This window comes from Vicugna pacos, chromosome 10, assembly GCF_048564905.1.
Source record: "Vicugna pacos chromosome 10, VicPac4, whole genome shotgun sequence".
Taxonomy (NCBI): domain Eukaryota; kingdom Metazoa; phylum Chordata; class Mammalia; order Artiodactyla; family Camelidae; genus Vicugna; species Vicugna pacos.
In genome coordinates, this window is record NC_132996.1 from 39,369,955 (window position 1) to 39,395,006 (window position 25,052).

At 49.6% G+C, this 25,052-nt stretch overlaps 2 protein-coding genes across 2 annotated transcripts in view; one reads left to right on the forward strand and one right to left on the reverse strand.

Moving 5' to 3' along the window:
- Nucleotides 1-5,172, reverse strand: part of USH1C (USH1 protein network component harmonin) — a 44,849-nt gene extending 39,677 nt beyond the window's left edge. The window contains exon 1 of the mRNA XM_072970795.1: nucleotides 5,092-5,172. Coding sequence (XP_072826896.1) covers nucleotides 5,092-5,127 — 36 coding nt within the window. The 5' untranslated portion in view covers nucleotides 5,128-5,172. The remainder of the gene's footprint in view (nucleotides 1-5,091) is intronic.
- A 2,871-nt stretch (nucleotides 5,173-8,043) lies between these two features.
- OTOG (otogelin) overlaps nucleotides 8,044-25,052 on the forward strand; it is an 85,816-nt gene continuing 68,807 nt past the window's right edge. The window contains exons 1-16 of the mRNA XM_072969630.1: nucleotides 8,044-8,235; nucleotides 8,679-8,739; nucleotides 8,904-8,964; nucleotides 9,080-9,082; nucleotides 12,410-12,485; nucleotides 13,425-13,517; nucleotides 13,700-13,854; nucleotides 15,299-15,417; nucleotides 17,067-17,272; nucleotides 18,120-18,250; nucleotides 18,520-18,626; nucleotides 19,035-19,144; nucleotides 19,536-19,664; nucleotides 20,514-20,622; nucleotides 20,903-20,949; nucleotides 21,074-21,219. Coding sequence (XP_072825731.1) covers nucleotides 8,142-8,235; nucleotides 8,679-8,739; nucleotides 8,904-8,964; nucleotides 9,080-9,082; nucleotides 12,410-12,485; nucleotides 13,425-13,517; nucleotides 13,700-13,854; nucleotides 15,299-15,417; nucleotides 17,067-17,272; nucleotides 18,120-18,250; nucleotides 18,520-18,626; nucleotides 19,035-19,144; nucleotides 19,536-19,664; nucleotides 20,514-20,622; nucleotides 20,903-20,949; nucleotides 21,074-21,219 — 1,647 coding nt within the window. The 5' untranslated portion in view covers nucleotides 8,044-8,141. The remainder of the gene's footprint in view (nucleotides 8,236-8,678; nucleotides 8,740-8,903; nucleotides 8,965-9,079; nucleotides 9,083-12,409; nucleotides 12,486-13,424; nucleotides 13,518-13,699; nucleotides 13,855-15,298; nucleotides 15,418-17,066; nucleotides 17,273-18,119; nucleotides 18,251-18,519; nucleotides 18,627-19,034; nucleotides 19,145-19,535; nucleotides 19,665-20,513; nucleotides 20,623-20,902; nucleotides 20,950-21,073; nucleotides 21,220-25,052) is intronic.

Below are 25,052 nucleotides of genomic sequence, written 5' to 3' on the forward strand. Positions count from 1 at the left end.
TGCCCTCCCCAGGCCGTGGTGGGGATCAAATGAGTGAGCGTCTGTAAAGTACTTAGAATAGTGCCCAGGGCCCCGAAATTTCAAGGGCTCTAAAATGTGTGCTAGATCTCTTCCTTTTTGCCTCCAGACCCCAAACCTAGTCTTCTCCATCCAGTTTTGTGTCCCAGGAAGCTTTGCCTGGGCTCCCTGTCCTCTGCTTCCTGCTGTGTGCAGCCAGTTGGGTGGTGAGAGGGCCCGAGGAGAAAGGGAATGGGGTTCTGATTGCCCAGGTCCCTCAGTGCTGGACCACCGTGGTGCAGGCGCCCTCACCCGAGGCTGTCACGCCTGACTGGTGTCTCTCTGCAGCTTGGCTCTCCCTGGTTCTGGGAACCCCCTCCCCCCTGCCCCTCAGGACCCCCTGGCTTCCTGCTGCTGTCCCCCTCAGGCTGTGTTACCACACCTTGTCAGTTCACCCATCCCTGCCCCTCCTCGTAGGCAGTCCCTTCATAAAACTCTTGTCTCCCATTTGGATGAGCCCCCTGCTTCCTGCTGTGCCCCTGGCTGGTGTGGAACATTAGCTGTTGGTACTGGTGGTACCAGCAGTACTTCTTCTCTGCGACCTCTTCCTCCACCTTTAAGTCTCCTCAAATGCCAGCTCTCCTAGGTCAAGCGTTTCCTCAGGCTCCCTCACAAAGCCTGTCCTGTCATTCTCTGTGCACATGACAGCACTTTGTTCCCACCTCTGCTAGGGGACCCACCGAGCTGCGCCAGACTTTCTTTCTTCACCTACCTGTCTCCCTACTAATCTAAATGTGGTCCCAACACAGGCCTGGGGGAATGTGGAGGGCAAGGCCACAGGCCTTTCCCCACTGGGGTCTGTACCTCTCTGTGCTTCAGTTTCCTCATCTGTAAAATGGGGATAAAGTTATCTCATAGGATTTCATCCTTCTATGAGGGATTGAAATTTTTTTTTTTATTATTCACTAAGTTAATAATTGGCAAATACTTAGAACAATGCCTGGAAAGCACCAAGTTCTAAGTGTCTGTTAAATAAAACTAAGTAAGACTAGATAAATACAAATTCTTTGTTCTCAGAAGCTGGGAGAGAGTGGACCATCCATAAATGTTGGTGGGATGAATGGATCTAGCTCCACTTCGACCCAGGCCTTCACAGCATGCATTCGAGAAAGTACTGGGTTTATTTGAGTCTTGTTTTATTATCCTCCATCTTTTTAAGAGACTTGTGTCCTGCTAATTAGTTGGTAGACTTTGACCCAGTGCTTGCCCCAGCTGATCACTCCTTCCTTTCGCTGTTCTCCTGTCTTGCTGTTCTTTTTCGCCTTCCTCTCCTCTACAGGTTGGGATGCCCTGGGCTCTGTCCTGAGTCTTCTCTCCATCTGCTGGTTTCCCTAAATGACCTCATCTGTCTCTGAGGTTTAAATATCATTTATACCCCAAGGACTCACTGAGGCTTATCCCCAGCACAGAACTCTCCCCTGATTCTCACACTCCCACAGCTACTGGCTTTCTCAGTCACTTCACTACCTGAAGGTCGAAAAGGCATCTGCAACCTAAAACATTCATGTATCCTGGATCTGGCCACTCCACCTAGTCCAACCCCCTCCTCCCCCCAGCCTGGGCTACTGCAGGAGCGTCCTAACTTTGGCCCTCTCAGTCTATTCTCTACCAGCAGTCAGAGCAATCCTTTTTAAATGTAAGTTATGTCACTTCCATGCTGGCTTCTCTCACTTAGAACAAAGCCCCAAATCCTGAGAGAGGCCTATTAGGTCTCCAGTATCCCTCTGATCCATCTCCCACCACTCTTCATTCTGTAATTTCTCTCAGAAACATCATTCTACTTGCTGTTCATAAAGAAGGCAAGCATATACTTGCCTCAGGGCCTTTGCACTTGCTGTTCCCTCTTCCTGGAATGCTCTTCTGCATATATCCTCGTGGCTCCTTCCCTTCCTTCTTCTAAGTCTCTGTTCAAATAGCACCTCTTCAGAGGCCTTCCTGACTGCCCTATATAAAGTACCACTTTGTTACTCCCTATCCCCTCACCTCATAGCATTCATAACTACTTGGCATTATGTGATACTTTCATTGGTTCACTCGTTAACTGTCTGTCTTCCCCACTAGAATGTGCTCTCTAAGAGGGCAGAGACTTTGCGTTGTTATTCAATGGTTAGAGTACTGCCTGGCATATATTATTATCTCAGTCAGTATCTATAGCATATGCATGAATGAATGATTAGCAGATCCCTAGAAGGCAGGGGCTCTTTCTGATCTTCTTATTTATTCCCACAGACCCTCCTGCCAGATGCCTAGCCTCAGGCAGGTACACCACAGATATCCATAAATGCATGACTGCTGAACAGGTAATAAATCCTTTTTGAACAAATGAGTAACCAAGTTCCTGCAAAGTGCAGGTACAGTGAGCAGAGGGGAAGCCTTGTTTTAAAAAGCTGGTTCTCTGAGGCAGAAGCCTTAGTTTCTGATGCCCCGTCCCCTCGCCTTGGTATCCTGGCCCAAGGCTGTGACCAGGAAGGGCCTGCAAGTGCTGCTGGTGGCCTTGGGGAAACTGCACAAGTACAGAGGACAGACTCCACTCAGTAGCCTCGACTCTGTTGCCTCATCCAACAGGACACTCTGCAGGCATCAACTAGGAACAGCGTGGCCATTTACCAAATGATGACTATATGCCCAGAGTAGTCAGGACTTGAATTCCTACTTAATCCCATCTCTCCCGTAAGATAAGTACTATGAATCTCATCTCACAGCTGAGGAACCTAAAACTCAGAAAGATTAAGTGACTTGCCCAAGGTCTCACTGGCAGCGAGTGACAGGACTGGATTTGACCCCAGTTTTGTCTAACTCCAGATAATAGATAACAACAGTGGATATTTTCTGAGGACTCACTATAAAGGCCAGGGTCTATTTAAGCTCCTTACACATGTGTAGCTCTCATCCAGCACTCACAATAAACTTACTAGTTAAATATTATTGTTATTCTCATTTAACAAATTGGAGAACTCAGGCACAGACAGGTTAATAACTTGCTCCAGGTCACATAGCCCATTCCGTGACAACACACTACCTTTAATGTTACCTACAACGACTAAGGATTTAGATTACAAACCATTCCCAAGGGGTAAATATGTTCTAAAGCACCAAGGAAGGGACATCTAGAAAGCAATCAACAGCAAGCTATAAATTTCACCCAGTATGCCTGTGTGCCCTCATCTCTCTCCTCTGCTGCTTCATCCTCTCTCCCCAGTTCCTAGATGATCTCCAACCTGGGAGGGGAAGGCTGCTGCGGCCTCCAAAGCAGCAGGGCACAAAGTCCAGCCCAGGCCTTGCTCATCATGCCCCGCCTGCCCTGCCTGCACACACAGGAGCATTAATAGGTAATGACTCTTGCAATGAGGAAGAGCAGAACAGTGGAAACACAGAGGCCTGAGGCCCTTTGGAGTCTGTGTGGCCCGGGGAGGAGGAACAGGAGCTAATCCAGGGGCTGAGTCAGCCACCAGGGACCCTAGAAATAATTTTCTCAAAGAAGCAAAGAGAAGTACCCCATAGGGAGAAGGCAAAAGAGGACCCAACATTACTTTCAGCCCAGGGGCAGGAAACTGAAATTCAAGCCTGAGTCTTCTTGGGGTGGGGGACAGGAGGATGTGCTCCTTCCAAGTGGGTTGCCTGAAATCAACACTCACCAAATGTCCTCAGAGGCTGAAATTTCTCCCCTCACATCCCTTTGCAACAGCATGTGCTGGTGAACACTGTCTCACAGTCCCCTTGCTATTCACCAGCCCCATACTCCTGCTTGAACTTCTGATTATCTCTCTTCCCGGGGATCCCAAGGCCTCCTTTTTAGAAGACTTCTATCAGTATGAGCTGCCCCCTGTGCTCCCACCAAACCTCGATCCCAACAATCAGCACCCAGCCATGAGTAGTTATTAGTGTAGGGTCTGCCTCTGGCCCATATGACCAGCAGTTTGAGGGCACAGACTGGGTCTGGCACAGAGCAGGTGCTCAAAATACGTTTCTTAAGTGAACTGACCATTGGCCCCTAGCCCCAAGCCCTTGGCCCTTCGCCCCTGTGGCCCCTACACTGGCGGGCTCCTCGGGCTCCCCAGGGCCTCTCTGTGGTAGAGGGGCTAAGAATCTCGATCTTGCCTTCTTGAGCTCTGCCCCTCAGTCCTGGGAAGGGGTTTGGCTTCGTCTAAAGACCCCTCTGGGCTCTGTGAGGGCCTTAAGGCAGTCACCTGTCCCTCAGGAGGGGCCTGTGGGTAGCTCCAGATATCCCTGGCTTCACCCTTGGGCTCTGAGGCATCCTCAGGCCTGGTGGGGAGGACTGCTGGGGCTCTTCAAATGATCTTCTTTGGCCTCAGGGCCTCAGTGACTCTTGCACAGTTCTGGAAACAGCTTTGGAAAGCCTGGGTGAAATCCAGTAGCTTTCAGTGATGGTCTCTGAGGATCCTGGGCCACCAGTGAGGCGCCTCACTGGGACACAACAAGGGAGTGCCTAAAGAATATGGCCGATTCCCAGAACCTCCTCCCTTCCTCCCACTGCCCCCTGGCCAGCACCAGTTCCCCAGCTGCTTTTCAGGCCCTAAGAAATGCCCTTAAGTGGGGACGGGGCTGCCTGAAGTGTTTCTAACTAGAATTCTGAGGTCAAAGGACAGAGAGAGACGTCCAGTTCCCCTCCCCACCAGTCCTCACCTCTCAGGCCTTCTCTACCCACTCCAGCAGCCCAGAGCTGGCAGCACTAGGAGGGAGGGGGATTTGCCCACTATGTGGCATCTCAGAGAAATATCTGTCTCAGGCCAAGAATAGAAGGAATTCTAACCCCAGAGAAGTCCCAGTCCTGGAGGGCAGGAGAAAGGACACTTTCAGGAGACCAGTTTAGGGGTTTTTTTTACAGTCCCAGTGCTCCTCCCTCATTTTACTGAGGAACCCTGCTGGCAACCAAGACCCTCCGGTCCCAGCCCACGCAGAGCCCATAGATCCGGCTGGGAAAGGTTGGGGTGGTGCTGTGGTTGTTCATCTTCCACCCACCCTGCCCCAGACTCCGGGGTCCTGGGCGCTTAAGGGGCCCCTAGCAGCTCTGACCTTGTGTCGGAATTCTCGGGCCACCTTCCGGTCCATGGCTGGGCCAGATGGAGCCCCTCGCTACAAAAATAGCTTCTTCGCTCCTTCAAGTGCCGGGTGCGGGGCTGCCCTGAGCCGGCACAGGCAGCGACCGCGACGGGCGCGCCTGGGCGGGATGGGGAGGGGCCCGGGGCGGGCGGGGCGGGGCCTGGGCGGAGTGGGGCGGGGCCACTGGGAGGCGGGAGGCTCCCGTACCGAATCTCGTCACCTCTTATTGACGCCTTGGGGTGCAAATGGACTGGAGTGTGTGTATGCGGTGGTGACGGCGGTAGTTGGACTTGAGGCTGGTGCTGCTCTAGGAAAGGCTCCCAAACACACGCGGTTGAGGGAAAGGATCTCAGGAAGCCATCTGTCACCCTTGCCAGGCATCTCACCTTCTGCTTACATTCCATTATGGCCTCCTCCGTGGACTTTTCCCACTTGGAAGAAATCTTGGTTTTGTCAATTCCTTGGGGTTGGGTCTTACTGTGTCCCACAGGGCCCTGAACCAGTGGGTGTGAGTGCTCCACCCATCCAGCCTCACACAGACACACACACACTCACTGAAGCACGAAAGTTCCTGGCAATGACAGCCTGCTTTATAGCCGACCTTTACCCAGGGCCCAGGCCCCATCTGGTTCATTTGTTTCAATTCCAACAAAGTTTGCTCGACTCCTAGGTCTAGTGCTGGGGAGCAAAGACAATGATGAATCAAGCCTGGGGTAGACTGAGAGGAAAGAGGAGGCCAGAAGAGGGGTAATGAAAGCAGATGTGAATAGAGAGAGTGGGCACTTTTAATTACAGAGTTTGTTCCTGGATTTAACCCAGGGTGAGGGCCTTCCTTCTTTTCACCCTGTGGAAGGGCAGGGGAAGGAAATGAACAGCAGCCCAACAGTGAACACTTAGAACTGTAGCTTCAGGGATGCAGCACCCCCCCCCCCAATAGCTGAAGTTTTTACCAGCAGACTGTTTTCACCTGGGCTAAATTATTGTCTAGTTTAAAATGTAAATCCTTCCTGAAGAAAAACCTAAAAATATCATCCATGTTCTCACCTTAATATTAACTAGTTAGGTCAAAGATAAAAGGGAAAGATTTGTGGAATTTTCAAAGGTCAAGGAAAGACACACATAATATATATCCTTCCAACTTACTTTGTTGATTTTCTGCATTTCATAACTGTATCATAGGATTGTTTATTTCCCACACAGAATCCAGGCAGAGCAGCAATTGCCCTTAAGAGGGGGAATGCCATCCACTGGCACCCCAACCCTTCTTTTACATGACCTCTGCCCCCTCAGGCTCTCTTCTTAAAACGCTTCCCTCTTGGTTTCAGGACAACACTGGGTTCTGGTTCTCCACTGTCACCAAGTCCAAGCTTGCACTGCTCACTGAACAACTGACCAATAAGTGGAGAGACGGATTGTTGGGGCAAGAAACAGAGATTTTGTTTGGAAAGCCAGCAAACCAGGAAGATGATGGACTAGTGTCCCAAAGAACTATCTTCGCCAGGTTAGAATTCAGGATTCTTTTATACTAAAAGGGGAGGGGGTGTGGTTCGTTGCTGCAAACATTGCTACAGACTTCTCAGTGCTGTGCCAAAATCCTTTGTTCTTGCAGTTGTCCAGGTAAGTCCTGCCACAATGTTCCTATAAATCTCCAGCAAGACAAGTGTTATTCTCTATTCTGCAACTTTTTACCTCTACATGGACGGAAAAGTGTTATACTTGTAAAGGTCAGAGCCTAGAAAATGGGCTAGCCTGTATATTTCAGGCCATAGACAACATTCTTAATTTGTAGCAAAAGCAACAGACTACAAAGGTTAAAGTAAAAGAAATGAAATGAAGTCAGATTTGTTCTGAATGTTCCTTTTCAAGCTTCCTCAGAGATAACCCTGCCTTCACTCATTCCTTAACCGGTGTTCAGGCTCCATCCTTGGCTCTCTCCTTTTCATCTTCCCATCTAAGCCCATGGCTTCAAATACCCTGTATGGGGATAGATATGTGTGCTTTATTTACCATTTTATTCCCAGAACAATGTGTGGTGAGGAGTAAACGTTTGACAAATTTGTTGAATAGATGAATGAATGAATGCATCCCAAATGTGTACCTCTGCCCAGGGGTCTGGGGGGCCAGCACTATCATCACCACCATCACCTACAAGGCCTGGCATCTAGTTGGTGTTCTAACACTAGTTGTTCAAGTGAATGATGCAAAGTTTCCTAAGGCTCTCAGACCCACATTTCTACCATTTTTAAATTCCTCCTGAACAGAGTATATCTTCACAAAATTTAAGTTGTTGTTGTTATTATCATTATCATAATCATCATCATCATCATCAAAGATTGGCCTTGATTGGAGCAATAATATGGTAGTGTAAGACACTTCTGTCATTCAGTCAGCTTTTCACAAACTGAGGCCTGAGCTAGTGCTGGACATACAGAGGACTAAGGCATGATCCATTTCCTAGAGGTACTCAAAACTAGGGGTAGGGTGGGGACTTGGGAACTCAAGAGGCTGTAGTGGGGAGTAGTAGGGGGCACAAGCTAGGACTCTGCAGGCGCGAACCTTGGTTCTGCCACTGACCACCGAGTAGCACGTAAAAGGAGAGCATAGGACCAGACTCCTACCAGCATCTTGGGTCGCTGGTGTAAGCAGCTTCCAGAACCCAAATTTCTGAGCCAGGAATCTCTGAGGAACAAGGGAATTTGGTTGCTGCACAAACCGCCTGCCTCTTTGCTCCATCAAGGGACTTAGGGCTGAGTGACCTGAATCCAGCCTCCCCTAGGGAGGGGCAGCCGAAGGGCAAAGGCAGGGCCACCGCCAGAAGCCTGAATTATGGTAATGAGCTGGGCAGTCCAGTCACTTTAGCTCAGGGCGGAGCCAAACGCCTGGGAGGAGGGGCCAAGGGAACGCTGGGGCAAGAGAGCGAGAGGGACGGCGGCCTCCCGAGTTGAGGTGTGACTCTGCCTTCGCTGGAGAGGCACTCGGGACCCTGGCCGTGCGGTCAGGCTTCCCAGTCCCCGCGCGCCCTTATGGCGGCCCCGGCGTCCGCGTTCTGCCTGCTACTCGCTTGCGTCCGGCTGCCCCGGGGTGAGCCGGCGGGGGAGAGACCCGTGCAGTCTCTCGGTGAGAGGGGTGTGGACTGGGGGACGCCGCAGGCTAGGGGAACGGCTAGGAGGATGGGCCTCGGCAAGGTGGTGAGAGGGAGGAAAAAAGAAAGAAAGAAAGAAAGTTTGAGGTAGGGCGAGGGGACAGCCAGGGAGTGGGTCAGGGGCGAGGAGGTGCAGAAGGAAAGAGGCCTGCGACAGTCAGGGGAATGGGTCCCAAGCTGGGAAGAGAACCAGAGTGGGGCACCAGAGAGAACTGGGGCACAGAGAGTGGGAAGGAGGAGGGAGACCCTTATTGAAGAGTTGCCAAGGAGGAGGAGAAAGGATTTGAGAAGGCTTCAGGGAGAGAGAATGGTGGTGATGCCGAGGGTGTGGCAGAAGCTTCCTAGCCCATGGGGAACATGTGATGGGAAGCCAACAACGGGAGGCATAACTTGAGTGGAGAGTAATCCCCCTCCCCAGCCGCAGCACTCACACTCCGGGGCAATGCAGAGCTGCAGCCAGAGCCAACCCAGGATCCCAGGTGAGCAGGCGTGAGCTTGTGGCGGCCCCACCCAGTGGTCCCATCTTTATTCCTGGTGTGGGTGACCCCAGGAGTTAGCACCGAGAGTGGGATGGGCCTGGGGGTGTGGGGAGGCACGGCCCACTCCTATCCCTTCACCCAGTCCAGGCTTGTTTCTCATCTAGCCACAGCCATCAGGAGGCGATCCTTGCCATAGGGGATGCCACCACTGGGATGGGAGGCCAGGTAAGGGGAGGCCTGGGGAAGGGGGCTTCCCTGGGCAGGGGCTTATTTCTGTCTGGATCTGAGGCCTGCAGGGAACGTCATAGGTTGCAGGAAGGCTAACTCTGCCGTCATTCAGGAGGTTGTTCAAGGTTATTCAGAAAGTTATTCAAATAAGAATCCTAGTAAGTGTCTGAACTGTGCAAATTTGTAAAATACTTCTATTTCCACTTTTCTAATCTCCTGGGGCCCTGCAGCCGGCTTACTTATCTGTTTATCTTATAAAATGTTTTTTTCTTAAGGGAGGAGGGCACTTAGTGCTATGATGAGGCAGCTGGGCTCTTTTCCTTCCCTGGGTGAAAGTAGGAAGGTGAGCGATTAGGAGAGTGGCATTCTCTTTTCCCTGCCTGGCCTAAACCCTGTCAGAGGCCCCTCTTCACCCGCAAGCAGTGCCCCAGCAGTGCTGGCCAGAGAGGAGAGGCAAAAAACGGACCACCTGGTAAGTCTGCAAGGAAGAGTTGGTTGAGAAGCAGAGCCCTGAGCTCCTGCCCTCTGAGTCGTGGCTATTCCCTATTGCCCACTCTCCCTGGATCCTCTGTGCTTTTGGGAGAGGTGGTGCTTTGCGTTCCCCCTTTGCCAAACGTCTTTGGTCTCTGGATCTGTTAACTCAGGTTCTCTTTCTAATCTTGGCCTACATTTGTCTCCTTTCTCCAACCATGGACATGTTACAAATTCAGCCCACTCGAAGCCAGGTCCTGAGCCTTGGCTCATGCACCCTGGCCCTAGGGACCAGCTCTGGGGAGCTCCTGTGCCAGCAGAATGGGAGCATCATTTATAATAGAAAACAGTGTGTCCCAAATACCTGCCTTTTGGAAATAGATCATGGAGACCCCAGGTAGGAGGGTGCGTGCTTACTTTCTAGTATCTGGGTTGTGTGGGGTTTTGTTTCTCTCTTGCCTACTTTTCCAGGCCTTCAGTTTTAGAATCATAGTCAGGTACAGTCTGAATTGAAAGATCATGTCATCATTGTTTTATTTATTTTTATTTTATTAAAACTTTTTTTCATCCTTTTTTTCATAGATGGGGAAGTCAGGGTAGGTGAATGACTTGCCAGGGCCCCAGGCACAGGCAGAGCCAAGTCTCCTGGTGAAACCAGCCTGTTCCTCCGTATCATGAATCCCTGTATTTCACTTGGGTAATGATCCTTACTGAAGCCCCTCATTACCCTAGCAGGCTTCTTTCTTTGTTGGATTCAAGGATAGGCCTCCCGCTCTTTTCCTTGGTGAAACATCTAGACCAGGCAACCCCAGGAGGTTTCTCACATTACTCCTTAGAGCAAACAAGAGGTTAGAGTGGTCCTCCTTTAAGGCTACTGGAGTGGGGGGAGGGTGAGGAGGAATGAGGCTATTAGTTAGAAAGTGAACCTGGGGAATCCTTCGTGGGCTTCTGCCTGGAATGCCCCCATCAGTGAGAGAGGGGGTCTCAGACCAGCAGTTGACCACCCTTCCTTTCAATGCTTCCTCACTCCTATAGAGCTCAGCCGTTCTCCAGTGAATGGATGGTGTAGACCAGGGGTCCATGAACTTGGATGGGGGAAAATAATTCATTATTATTTACAGAAACCTCAATGGAACTGAAATTTCACCTTCCCTTTAATTACTGCTGGCAACTACAGACCACAGAGTATCAGCAGTAGAAATGACAGATGTTTTCCTAGCACCTTGCAATCGTTGTTGCTGCCTGCAGATCTCATGGATGTTCACTGCTCCCAAATTCTGGCAGTGATAAGACCTGCTGCTTGGTCTTGTGATTTAATGTGTTAATAAAGAAGCACTAAGGCACCCATTTTTCTAAAATATTTTATAACACATTACAGTATATTTGGTTTCCTTTGTAATCTTATGTTTTATTTTAGGTATTTAGAAACATTTCTTATAAGGGGCTCATAAGTGTCATTAGGTTGTCAGAGGGGTTCATGGCATAAATGTGATTAAGAACTCCTGATCTATACTGAAGATGAATTATTTGGACAGGATTTAACATTTTTCTCCAGAAAATGGTCTCGACTAGCACAGCCCTCGACTTGTAGCACAGGCTGTCTTACCCTCACAAGACTGGTCTCCGAGGCCAATCTGAGGTAGGGCCAAGGAGGGGAGAGGAGGCACCAGGACCAAGCTGAATTAAGCTCTTTGGACCTGAGGGACATTGGTGATGACTTTACCTGCTGCTCTCTCCCATCTCCTGTGGTCTCTGAAGCGCCAGTGAGACTGATTACGGCCAGAGTGGGAGGCCTGGCCCGACTCCTGGGGCTCAGCCTGAGTCTGCAGGGTAAGGAGAGCCAGGGAGGACCCAGGAACCAGGGAGTGAGTGAGAACACTGATACCTGGCCAGGGAGAGCCAGTGACCTCCCAGGGGGTCAGCAGGACAGTGAAGAGGGAGGGGATAAGTGCCAGGGAGGAGGTGGAGAGACTCGTCTTCAGGAGGGGCAAAGAACTGGGGCTGGGCTCCAGGGGCCGGGGGTTCTGAGTACGTCCTATGTTCCACGTCCTTTGCTAGAGGACAGGGAGGGAGAAGACACATGAGACCAGCACGCACAGTGTGGTTTGTGCCTTGTCGACCTTGTTTACTGCCCCTCGGGCAGGCCGGCCACCTAGTCCGGGATGCTGTACAAATCGAGGGGCTGAGGGTCTGAGAGGGAAGAGCCTACTGTGCCCAGGGTCCTAGTCCTGGCTGACACTGGACATCTCAGACTGGAGTCCCAAGACATACGCTAGCTTTGTGGTGACTGAACACACATGATTTTTGGGACAGTCCTGATTTTAGATGGTTTTTTATCTTGAGAGATCATGTGCTGGGATTTCTGGTCTGAAAAATAAGATCTCTTAGCTGCTCTTTGCCTGTGTCCACTTGAGATATGTGGTATCAGGGAGAGTCTTGACTCTGAGAACAGCGGGAGTGATCTGTTAGGCACTGTTTTTGCTGTTAGAAGAGCCCAAAAGGTTGGGTGGGGGATGGAAGGGATGTTCCCCTGCCCTGGGGTGAGGGGCCGCCTTTGTTTCCTAGCTCTGCCCCATGTGGTTTCTGTGGTGAGGAGGTGTCTGGTTTGTTCTCCAGACAAGGGGGTTTTGTGCTGGGCTGTGGAGGACACAAAGGTTTGCTAGGGAGGGAGGGAGTGGGGAGGCAGGGGGACATTGGAGCATGGAGGGGAGGGAGTGTGTTCAGGCTACAGGCCTCCCCAGCCTGCTACTGAGATGCACCTGCTTGGGGAGGGTGTAAACCAGACTTCACTCCTCCTGGCCTAGGGCAGGCCTGAAAAATCCTGCCTTCCATACCTCTCAGAGGTGTGCCTGGGGAGGCGGGGCGACTGGGGCACCAAGGTGATGGACAGGAAGGGATGTGGCCTCCAGGGAGGCTGACCTCCTTGAGCTCAGCCCTTGATTGTGTTCTCTTCCTTCTCCTTCTTTAAAAGGAGGCGGAAGCCCTGGACTCCTTGGCCATGTCTTCCTGGGAAAGGCGGCTCCACCGGGCCAAATGTGCACCATCCTGTAAGTGCCCCTTCTCTGTGGCCTGAGGGAGGCCCTAGCCTGCAGAGAGACCTATGAGGACAGCCCGGGACTTCTCTGGGGCCTCCTGTGACCTCTTTTCCCTGCATGGGGTCTCTTTCCATCTTCCCCAGCCCCAGCCTCCAACTCCACTCTACTTCCTCCTTCCTGGCTGAGGAAGTGTGCTGTTCTCGTGACCGTGGCCTTGCGGCTTCCCCCCTCACACTGACTCCAGTGAGATTGAGCTTCTTGTTTGGTAGTTGTTTTCTGCTCTGCATCACCCTGTTTTGTGGTCTCTTTCTACTTTCTGTGGTCTCTCCCTCACCTGCTCTGTGTCCATGACCTCTCCCCTCATCTTCCTCTGTCTGTGGTCCCTCCTCTTACATCACGGCTCCTTCCCTGACCACACTCTGCTCTGCTCTATCCTCTTATTCTCTGTGGCCTTCCCTTCTACTGCATTCCAAGTGTGAGGCCCCTCTCCGTCCCCTGATTTACGCCTTGGGCTCTCCGTCTGAGCTTAGGGAGCCGTGAGGAAGAGCAGTATGTGAAGATTGCTGGGCAACCTCCCTACTCACCCCACATGCTCCATATTCTCAGTTTTGCTTTCCTTGCCTGGCGGCCAGGAACTTTTAGCCTAAGAAGCTGAAGGCCCAGATGGGGCCAGCCTGGGGGGCCACTTGATATGTACTGAAGGCAGGTACTCTGAGACCCCACCCCACAGCCTGCCAGGGAGGGGGCCAGGCAGCTGTCTGAGATACCTTGCTCCTGCGCCAATTAAAGCTGGCTGCTGGGGAAAGTTGGGGCGACCTGTGATGGGTATCTGAGTTCCATGTAACTCTGGAAGGGCTGGAACCTGGGGCCCCAGCATGAGGGAGGTGCTGCATCACTGGGTTCTGTCAGTCTCAGCTTGATGGGGAGGTGTCTTCTGTGTCTCCCTTGCAGACTTGTTCTCCTGCTTCAACGGGGGCGAGTGCGTGCACCCAGCCTTCTGTGACTGTAGACGCTTCAATGCCACTGGGCCACGCTGCCAGATGGGTAGGTCTGGGCTCCATTCCACCTCTGGAAAGGGCCAGGGGTACAGGGAAATCCATGGGCCTGAGACTTAGGGGTCTGGGCTGGAGGGGAATGAAGGTGGCCCTGCCAGGACCAGAACCCACCAGCCTCTCACTTGGGGCCCACTGCTGCTACACAGAAAGGTTCTTTCTTTCCTGGCTCAGTGTACAATACAGGCCGTGAGCGGGACAGCATCTGCCGGGCGTGGGGACAGCATCACGTGGAGACATTTGATGGCCTCTACTACTACCTGTCTGGGAAGGGCAGCTACACGCTGGTGGGGTGCCATGAACCTGAGGGGCAGACTTTCTCAATCCAGGTGAGGTGTTCCCTGCCCTGCCTGTCCAGGAAAGTTCCACTGGGCCCTGAAGGGTGGACTGGCCTGGGCTCTGCTTGTCATAGAGAGGCTGGCACTTTCCTTCCTCCTCCCAGCTCCCACGCAGGGCGTCTCCACACAGAGGGAGCTGGGGGCTCCATAGTTCTCACTCACCCATGCACTCCTGGTTGTCCCTGGCCATTCATTCACTTAGTCCCTCATTTTCAAGTATTTATTAAGTGCATACTTATACTCTTTTCCTGGCACAAGGGATGGTGCTGGCTCTGTGAACAACCCAGATGTGGTCTCTGTTCTCACAGAACTAAGATTCTAATGGGGAAAACGGACATCAAATCAAATGAATTCATTTTAAGTACAACTGTGTGTAACAGAGGAGAAATGCCAAATGCTAGAAGAGCATACGATGGAAACCTAACCTTGCTTACTGGGAAGGAGGGTAATCAAGGAGGGCTTCCTGGAGGAAGTGGTATTTAAATTAGGATCTGAAGAATGAATTGGAGCTAGCCTAGTGAAGGGGTGCAGGGATGGGGTCGGGGGAGGACATGAGAACATCCTAAACCAAGGGAACATTGAGTGCTATGGACCTTAGATAAGAAAGAGTATAATGCCTCAGAGGAAATGGTAGAGGTCCTGGATGACTCACTTTAGGGTGACCTCCTCTAAGAAGCCTTTCTGGATGCTCTGGCTTCCTGAGAGGGCTCAGGGACTCCTCTCTGCAGAACCAAAATTCCACATCATTACCTTGTCATTGTATTTCTCTTACAAAAGTCTATTTCTGGATTGGTCTCCTCCCACTTTTAGTTGAAGTGGCTCCAGCCTGCTTAACCACATTAAATGATAGTCTAGTGGAAGATTCATTCTCTCATGGGACTGGTTTCCACACTTGGCAGACACTTTGCCCTAAGCTCTGGGAGTCCCACATCTCCCCTCCTTGGGTCCTATGGCCTTGGAAGTATAGGTTCTGTCTGAGCAGGGAGCAGAGGAGACATGTATGTGACAGGCAGCACAGGAATGACATGTGTGCCTGTGTGTGTGGGGCTGCACTTGCTAGTGTTATGGGAGGGCTGTGTGTTCTGTGTGAGTGTGAAGTGGTGAGACAGCACAATATACTAGAAAGAGCCCTAGAATCTGAGTCATTGGAGACTGGGTTAGAATCCTGGCTGTGTGTGTGTGAGACCTTCTTCACGTCACCTCTCTAAGCACCGATTGCCTCCTCTCTGAAATGCAAAAAAGATAGCTCTGACCTCCCTGTGGTGTCGTGGGGACTGGGAGAGATCTCAGAGGAAGGGTGCTTGGCACGCAGCAGACAGGCCATCAGCATTAGTTGAAGCTCAGCGGGGTTCCCCGGGGCCCAGAACCGAAGTTCAGGAACAGGTGTGTGGCAGGAATCTGCATGCTGGCTTCTGAACCCCTCTCTGCCAATCAGGTTCACAGTGACCCGCAATGCAGCTCCTCCCCCTATACCTGCTCCAGGTCTGTCAGCCTCTTCTTTGTGGGTGAGCAGGAGATCCATCTAGCCAAGGAGGTCACCTACGGAGGTACAAGGTAACTATTAACACTTTCTGCTCTGAGCTCCTTGCTCCTTGGCGCAGGCAGTAGGGGATGGGTGTGCATCCTTCCTTCTCAAGCCCAAAGGAAATTGTTTTCTGGGGGCAAACAGCTGAGTTTCCACCCCTAGGGTAGGCCAGCTGGGTTGCCAGTCAGCTGGGTTTGCAGAAAGATGATTTTCTAGAATTCTCAGGCCCTGTACCTTTCCAGACAGTGGGTTTTCAGGCCAATAGCCGAGTTTCCCAGATAGCTGAGAGTTTACTGTGATAAACATGCATATTTTTTTTTCTTTGACAAGTTAAAGGAAATTTTCCTGAATGTATCATACATATTTCAAGCCTCCTCAGAGCAGATATTGAGCACACTTTCACCCTTTTCTGATGACATAGGGTCATTTTTTAATTCTTATTTCTTATTTTTTATTGAAGTGTAGTCAATTTACAATGTTAATATCAAGTGTACAGCAAAGCAATTCAGTTATACACACACATATATATATATATATATATACACACACACACACACATATTTTTAGTTTCTCTTTTATTACAGCTCATTATAAGAAACTGGATACAGTTCCCTGTGCTATACAGTAGGTCCTTGTTGTTTATCTATTTTATATATGGTAATGTGACATAGGAGCTTTTATTTATCTAGTTTTTTAAATGGAGGTTCTGGGGATTGAACCCAGGACCACATGCATGCTAAGCCCACACTCTACCACTGAGCTATACCCTCCCCCCAATAGGGTCATTTTGAATGTCACTTACCTTGTTGGGACCTCAGGGATGCCTAGGGGACCACTCAAGGGTTGAGGGCCCAGCTTCCTACACCAAAAGGCGCCAGACTGTGGTCCTTTCTGAAATCTTTCTTGCATCTATTCTTCACTGGCCTTTCCCTCCCTTGCTGTCCAATGTCACTTCATGTTGTTGTGGGGGGACCTTCCTGCACTGACCCTTTTCCCCTTTCTCATTTCCTGCTTCAGACCTGGAAGCTGAGTAACCAAGCTTTCTGGGGCCGAGTGTAGAATTAAAGGCCCAAGGGTTTCTCCCATGAATGAAGCACTGGTAGATGGGTCTTTTGGTACCAGCCTTGACTGGTTAGACACTTCTTTAGTTTTCCTCCTGATTTTCAGCTGGGTGAAAATTGCCAAATTCCAGATTGACTAGGAGAGCCTATGCCAGTAAAACTGGGACTGTGTCAAGATTGCTGTAGCCCTGCATCTTTTCTTTCATTCCCTGTTTGCCTTCTCTCTAGGCTTTTTTTTTTTTCCTCTTCCCATCCCTTTCTTCTTACCAAAAAAATAAGCAAAGTAGTTATCTGTTTATACCATCTCTCCTGTCTAGGAGAAAGGAACAATTCAGTCACTCTAAGATTTATCCCTGCCAAGGAAATTTCAGTTTTAAAAAGTAATTTTAAAACTATGAAAACAAAAGAACTTATTTCTAATTGTGGAATTCCAGGCATCCAAGAAGTCAGGGGGAGGGAGAGTAGGGGCCTCAGGCCCCATAGTACAGTGGCTGATGGGTGAGGCAGATCCTGTGTAGCTGGTGGGTCCTGCAGGTAGGGGACGGTGGGTCCTTTGTTGAAGGACTGGGCCAGTGGAGGTTGTGTGGATGCCCTGAAGCTCTGGCCATGCCCTGCAGGGTCCAACTACCTCAAGTGATGGGGAATGTGCATCTGCAGCAGCTTGCCGGCTATGTCCTTGTGCGGCATCAGTCGGCCTTCACGCTGGCCTGGGATGGTGCCTCAGCTGTCTACATTAAAATGAGCCCAGAGTTCCTGGGCTGGACCCATGGGCTGTGTGGGAACAACAACGCCAACCCCCAGGACGACCTGGTGACCCGCTACGGTGAGGTGCAGGGCAGGTGTCTTCCAAGGGGTTTTGGTGGGGGTGGGGGACAGGTCTAGCCGGAAAGGGTGGAAAGGGACTTGGGGCAGAGCCCTGGGGTCATGGTACTAAAGACCTAGTGGGAGGCCAGGGGCCCCTTCCTATCAAGTGTGTGGCCTCAGGCATGTTTTAACCACTCTGGACTCAGTATCCTCATCTGTAAAACAGTCATAAAGAGAATTCCTACAAGGGTTGTGTGAGGATCTAAAGGTCACTTTGCTAGGTGGTACTGACCCTGCCAAGGTGTGTGTGGAGTGGAGGGGGTTGTGTGGGGCAGGGTACAGAGGGCCAGAAAGAGCCAGGATGAGAATGGCTCCAGCTGGAGTGGCAAGAAGTGAAGTGAAGTGTTCAGGCTCAGTCATGGCATCTCTGGCCAGAAGAAGGGAAGTGATGCCTTTGAGCAGCCACAGCACTCTGAACACTTTATATACGTCATCTCATTTAGTCCCTGCAATACGTTCACAAGGAGACTATTTGTCCTATTTCTCATATGAGGAAACTCGGGTCCAGAGAGGTACAGGAGCTTGTTCAGGCTCACACATTAGTTCTCTTTTGATTGCATGGTATTGCTTTCCTGGATTTAGAGCAGTAGGGAGCCATTCCAGGGAACTCACAGTGTCTTGAGCATTCTTGACTATTTTTGCCAAATAGCTTTTTCAGGAGAATGACTCCATTGAGAAGTGCAGATTGGGATGGAAGCTCAGGAGGCTGGGTTCTTCCTTGCCCTCCTCTTGGCATCTCCATCTCATCTGCCTGCCCTCCCCCTCCCCAGCTCCCGACTTGTGGTCATACTAGTTCTCCCCTACAGGGAAGCTGACTGAAGATGTGGCTGAGTTTGTGCACAGCTGGCAGGAGCAGGCTCCCAACCAGCCTCCAGGACCCACAACCTCCTCCCTGCCCCGCCCACCATGCCTGCAGCAAAGCCTGGGAACCATGCAGGTCTGGATCCTGGGGAGACCCCCTCCAATTCCCACACCCTACCCCTGCCCTACCCTAATGCCTAGCTTAGGTTGGTTTCTGTCTACCTCTTGGAAAGTTATTGGCCACAGGGACCCAGAGTTGTTGGTGCTCATGCCCCTTCTGTCTCCTCTCCACCCTCTTCTTCTCTTCGTTGGGCCCAGGCTAGGGCTCTGTATGGGACTGACGAAGTCAGAGGGCTGTGCCTGGCCCTACCAGCCCCTTAGCCCTGCTCCTGGCCCTTGCCCCAGGTTGTGTACGACCGCTGTGAGGCGCTGCTGCGGCCCCCCTTTGATGCCTGCCATGCCTACGTCAGCCCTCTGCCCTTCATGGCCAGCTGTACCAGTGATCTCTGCCAGTGAGTGGGCAGCCAGGAATGAAGGTGGTATTGGGCTGTGGGGAGACCTCTCCCAGTGTTGGGGTGGGGGCTAAGCATGTGGGTAATACCAGGTACTAACAGATATGCTTCCCAAAGCTCTGAAATTCTTATCTGCACAAGTAAGGCAGACCTTCCCTATTCAACTGAGGCCCAGAAATGGGTCCTGACCCCCACAGGGTCACATAAGACATGGGTAATGCTGAGACCCGAACCCAGGTTTCTTGCCTCTAGTCTAGGGATCTGTATACCTCGCTGCCCTCCCTGGCTCCCTTTTCCCGCTGTGTGGCTAGGAGGGGTGCCCTGAGCCCCGGCAGTCTCTGTCTGGTGCTGGGGGCCTGGCTGCAGGTTGGTTCCTATTCCATTGTGACCCTCAGTTTCCCTGCACAGATCAGCGGGTGATGAAGCCACCTGGTGCCGGGCACTGGCGGAGTATGCCCGGGCATGTGCCCAGGCAGGTCGGCCCCTGCAGGGATGGAGGAACCAGCTCCAGAAATGCAGTAGGTGCAGCCTGGAGGGATTCGGACAAGTTCTGTCCTGGGGCTGTGAGTGGCATTCCCAGGCCTCAGCTCAATGTCCTGCCCTGCTAAGAACCACAGTTATCAGAGCTTTAAATCCTGAGGTTTCATCATCATGTGACAGATGGGAAAACTGAGACTCAGAGAGGGAGAGACTGGCCTGGGGTCACAGAGTGAGATAAGGGTGTTTCTCAGAGCCTCCTAGGTCTCTCACTAGTTTCTTGATCACCCAGTGCTTCCACAGGGACTAGGGGATCAAGAAAATCAAAGCCCTCCCACCCGCACCCTAGGGTTTGGGATAGAGGCTGGGTCGGTTCTGGCAGAGCTGGGACCAGAAGGGAGCTGACAGGCATACTACTCCCTTCCTTCCAAGCGGTGCACTGCAAGGAGAAGGCCTTTATCTACAATGAGTGCATAGCCTGCTGCCCTGCCTCCTGCCAGCCCCGGGCATCCTGTGTGGACAGTGAGATCGCCTGTGTGGATGGCTGCTACTGTCCTGATGGTATGTAGGGATGGAATGGGTGCCTGGCAGCATCTTCCTGGCCCAGCATGGGTGGGCGTGAAGCAAGGGCTCAGAGGATGCCTGTTTGTAGAATGACCGAAGGAAGGAGCAAACAATAAGTGAATAAATGAACGAATGGCTTAAGGGAGGTGATGGTAGGGGCAGAACTGTGACTCTTGAGAGGCTCATCAGGGTATTTAATTTTATTGGGCCTGAGCTTTTTAAGATGTGTAGATGAGGACAAGTCATTCAGTCATCAATTTATTCATTTATCACACATGCATTTGTTTAAACATTCATCTGCATACTGTTTTTCATGGTGTACAAATTTGCAGCACATCTATAGTGTGCAACTCACTTGGCTGGGCTGGGGTTGGGATAAAAAAATATAAAGATACAGTCATTGACTTTAGGGATCAGACTCTGTTTGCAGTGATAAGACACTTATACATATGAATCCAGTCTAAGGCATAATGTGGTGAGGACCAGCTCAGGGGTTCAGACAAGAAGAGATATAGGAATTCATTTGTGGAGAGAGATTGTCAGGGAAGGCTTCCTGGAGGAAGCAGCACCTAAGCTGGTTCTAGATGCAGTGACATCTAGAGGTGAGGAGGAGAAGCTGGTCAGTATGCATTTTGAGGTGGGTCATTGTCTGAACAGAAATCTGGAGGCGGGATTAGTTGCTCAGAAGGGATTCAGATCTGGCCTAAGCTAAGCATTTATACAGAAGAAAGTGTGAAAGTGGGCTCAGTGGTGAAAGAGCTTGGATGGGGATCTTTATCACAGGCTCTGGAGAGCCATAAAAGGTTTGTGAACAGGAGCAGAGGTGGGCCTTTGCTGTCATCCTAGGTCTGATTTTTGAGGATGGGGGCTGCGTGGCACCAGCTGAGTGTCCCTGTGAGTTCCATGGGACCCTGCACCCAACTGGCTCTGTGGTGAAAGAAGACTGCAATGCCTGGTCTGTGTCTACTCCTGGGGGTGGGGGCAGAGGGAGGAGGGTGGCTTCGTGGCTTTCCATCAGGGCTGTCCATCTGGGGTCTGCGAGCCTGACCACAGAGGGCACTCACTTAGCATCTCTGAGTTGCAGGACAGCTCATGCACTCTGTGGGTGGAATCTCCACCACTTGTTTTAAAGATGGAAAGACTGAGGGCTGGGCAGGAGGATCCTCTGAGGACCCTCCAATGTCTACCCTAGTCCTGGTGGGGTGAGTCCCTGCCTCCCTTGTCTCTGTTTTCAGCACATGCACTGCGGGCAAGTGGATGTGCAGCACATCTGTCTGCCCAGGTACGTCTTGTTCCCCACCTGGTGCTCTACCCCTTCCCTCTAGTCCCACAGCTCAGAGCCACAGGGCAGGGGTGGTCGCCAGGAGGCAGCTCCCCTAGGTCAGCCACCTTTCTCTGCCCTTCAGCCGAGTGTTCAGTGACTGGTGACATCCACTTCACAACATTTGACGGTCGCCGCTACACGTTCCCTGCCACGTGTCAGTACATCCTGGCAAAGAGCCGCTCCTCAGGCACTTTCATGGTGACACTGCAGAACGCCCCATGTGGCCTGGTAAGGGCAAGGACCTCCACCCTGCCCTCTGCCCCCCTAGAGGGGTTGGGGATTTAGGGCAAGGCCTCAGGTCCTTACACAGCCCTGCTGTCCACTCCTCCTGGGCAGAGCCAGAGGGCAGCAGGTCGGCTTCTGGCTCCAGAACATCTGCTAGCTGAAAGTCACTTCCTTTTCCTGGGCCTCAGTGTTTTAAAAAAATCTCTAAAGTTGGTCTGATTCAACTTAATTTTCTCTCCTTCCTCGGATTGTACCTTCACCATCTCTGTATTCATTCATTCAGCATATACTGAACATGTTTCTTCCAGAAGCTGTGTTGGGTCTTGGAGACTGGGATGAATTAGACTTGGCTCTGCCCTCCTGGGCCTTATAATTTGATGGCTGAGGCAGACAAGTGAGCCCCATAGCCCACTATGTTATCGGAGCTGTGACAACATGGCCAGTACAGAGTAGATTTCTGTGGAGGAACTTTTCCTTGTTATTGTCTCACCCAGATGTCATGTGGGAGGAGGTGGTGCATCAGGAAAGGCTTCCTAGAGGAGGTGACCCCTGAGATGTGTCAGCCACTTGTGAGAAAATGGCCAACCTGCAGGTCTGGGGTAGATGTGAGTTTGTTTGCCTCTCAGTGGTGACTGCATTGTCCCTGAGCTGACTGCAGTGCTGACCCTATAAGGACCGTTCTGGGCTGCAGTGCTTGGAACTTTAATTACTTCTGCATACAGCAACTAGTTTAAGGCTCAAAATACCCCCACATGGTAGTCTTTATTATTAATTTATTATTTAATTTAATTTATTAATTAAATTAATTAAATTTAAATTAATTTATTATTAATTTAATTATTTATTATTATTCTTTATTATTCATTATTATTATTCTCCCTAGTTTAAATATGATGAGACAGGCTTACAGAGGTTTGGGGGATTCCTGACAACCCACAGCCAGCAGGAAGAGGTGCTGGGTTTGACCAAGGTTGGATGTTGTCCAGGAAGCCTGTCACAGCCTCTTAACATACCCACCCCAGAATCAGCGTAGTGTTTACAAGCCTTCAACATGTTTTAAAGTAGAATTAAAAATTTTAGAACAGCTTTAGATTTACAGAAAAATGTGAAGATAGTTCCCATATACCCTACACCCAGTTTCCCCTATTATTAACATCTTATATTAGTTACAAATAGTGAACCAATATGGATACATTATCAGTAACTGAAGCCATACTGTATTCAGATTTCCTTAGTTTTTTCACCTAATGTCATTTTTCTATTCTAGGGTACTGCATTACATTTAATCACCGTGTCTCCTTAGAATCTTCTTAGCTGTTACAGTTTCTCAGACTTCATTTTTGATGACCTTGAAAGTTTTTAGGAATACTGGTCACTTATTTTGTAGAATACTCCTCTTTTAGAATGTGTATGATGTTTTTCTCATGGTCAGAGTGGGATTGTGGGTTTGGGGAGGAAGATCAGAAGTAGAGTGTCATTTTCATCGCATCTTACCATGGGCATACACTATCAACATGGTCTACCACGGTTGACGTTGACCTTGATCATCAAGCTGAGGTAGTGCTTGCCACAAAAAGTTATTCTTCTTTCCCCCTTTCCATGCTATTCTCTTTGAAAGAAAGACACTATGTTCAGCTCACAGTTAAAGAGTTGGTGGTTATGCTCCCCTCCTTGAAGGCAGAGAATTTACATAAATTATTTGGAATTTTTCTGCAGACTTGTTTTACTCCCCAATATATTTATTCAATCATTTACATCAGCATGCACTCATGGGTGTTTATTTTATAATTTGGGTTATAATTCAATACTTTTTAATTTCGTTACTCAAATTGTTTTAGCTTTGGCCATTAGGCAATATTTCAGTTGGCTCCTGTGTCCCTCTGACACACTTCTGTCGCTGTATGTGTGTGTGTGTGTGTGTGTGTGTGTGTGTGCGCGTGCGCAAATAATTCCTTACTTTCTGGCCGTACAAGATGTACCAGTATCTTGTAGTATTTCTGGTCCCAGCCCTCGAATCAGCCATTTCTGCAAAAATATTACCAGGCCTTTTTTGGTTCCTTTTATTAGAGAATGATATCAGAAATCAAGATCTGGGCACTAGATGTGCTCATTGCTACTCGGATATCATTTATTTTAGGCCATTTCAGCTGACAGAGAAAGGAAATACATGTATAACCCTTGCATTTCCTTGTCTAACCAACATATATACACATATCTATAAGCAGTTCTATAAATAACCATTTGTATTTATATGTGCTAATCATGAGTTCATACTGATGTTCCAGCTCTAATCCATTACTGCATGGATCATTCTAGCCTCACTCCTTGCTTCTCTGTAAACACCCACTCCAACAGTGAGAAACCTGGCTTCCACTATTTACCCATTCATTTACCTAATTGTTCAATCCCAGTATACATGTAGAAGAATATAAAGATTATTATCTGGTATCTCCATGGGATATAACTTTATCAACTAGAGTATCAACTAGTGCTTATGCACAATTCCTTTTATTCTTGGTCTTACAAACTCCACTTATTTCCAAAGTTATATAGGTCAACACCTTTCTGTGTACCCTCTTCAGTGAGATTGTTTCATATATTTGTAATTTAGTTAGATTCTTTTGTCATGGACTGCATTTCATCCTGGGATCCCCTGACCACCTGCATAATTTTAAAAAATTACACACAGTAGAGTTCACTCTATGCTGTAAAGGTCTGTGGGCTTTGACAAATGCAACCCCAAAGTATTTCCAGTGCATTTTCTTATATGTATCCAATCAGGTAGGACCAACCACATGTTGTTGCACCTCTGTTTTGCAGAGGAGAGAACTGAGGTTTGTAGAAGTTAAGTGAGTTTTTTAGAGTCTCATGGCTTTCAGTGACATCAGAACTTGAACCTAAGGCTTTGACTTAAGGGTGCAGGCTTTCTTCCTGCACCAGTAACATATCCAGAGGGGACCAGATGATGAGTGGGTTTGGCAAAGAAGATGATGTTTTAGGCATGATGATTTTGAGCTGTTTTAGGGATTTTCTGTCCCCTTAGGCAGGAACTTGGAAGGAAGGTGGTAACTTTTTGCACAATGTCTTTCTGAAACGTTTCATGGTCTGATCATTTCATTTCAGCGCTTGATTGTATCACTTTCCTGTTACACTTCCTCTAGGTGTCTTTGGATTTAGGATAAAATCCAAAAATGTTATAAAACTCTACCTAAGCTGGCCCCTGCCTACATCTTGAACATTATCTTAAACCACTTTGCCCAGTGGGCTCAGGCCCCTCTAGTCTTCTTTTACATCCTTGAATACATTAGAAGCCGTCCTGTGTCAAGGATTTTCTGCAGGCTGTTCCCTCTGCCTGGATGTCTCCTTCCTCCCCTTCTGTTGCCCAGCTAGCTTCTATGCATCCTTCTGATCTCAGCTCAAATGGCACTTTTTCCCCATACCTCAGTTTTCTGATCTGCAAAATGGGGTTGTTAGTAGTACTTACTGAATAGGATTGCTATAATGATTGAGTAAATATATTTAAAAAAAATTAGAACAGTGCCTGACTATAACTCCATATTAAAGTTAGCTGTTATTATAGTAATGTAGTATTACTAAGCATTTTATTATTATGATTATTTTTACATCATTATTATTAGTCCCTAGGATGGCCTTTCCTATCTCAGCAGACTAAGTTTTATTCCCTCACTATATGCTTTCCTAGCACCCTACGCCTGTTTTCAGCATTGATCACAATAATTAACCAACTTTGTTTACTTATTTAATGTCTGTTTCCCACATGAATACGTATTCTTCATGAGGGCAGGGATGATATCTGTCACGTTCATCCCTGCGTG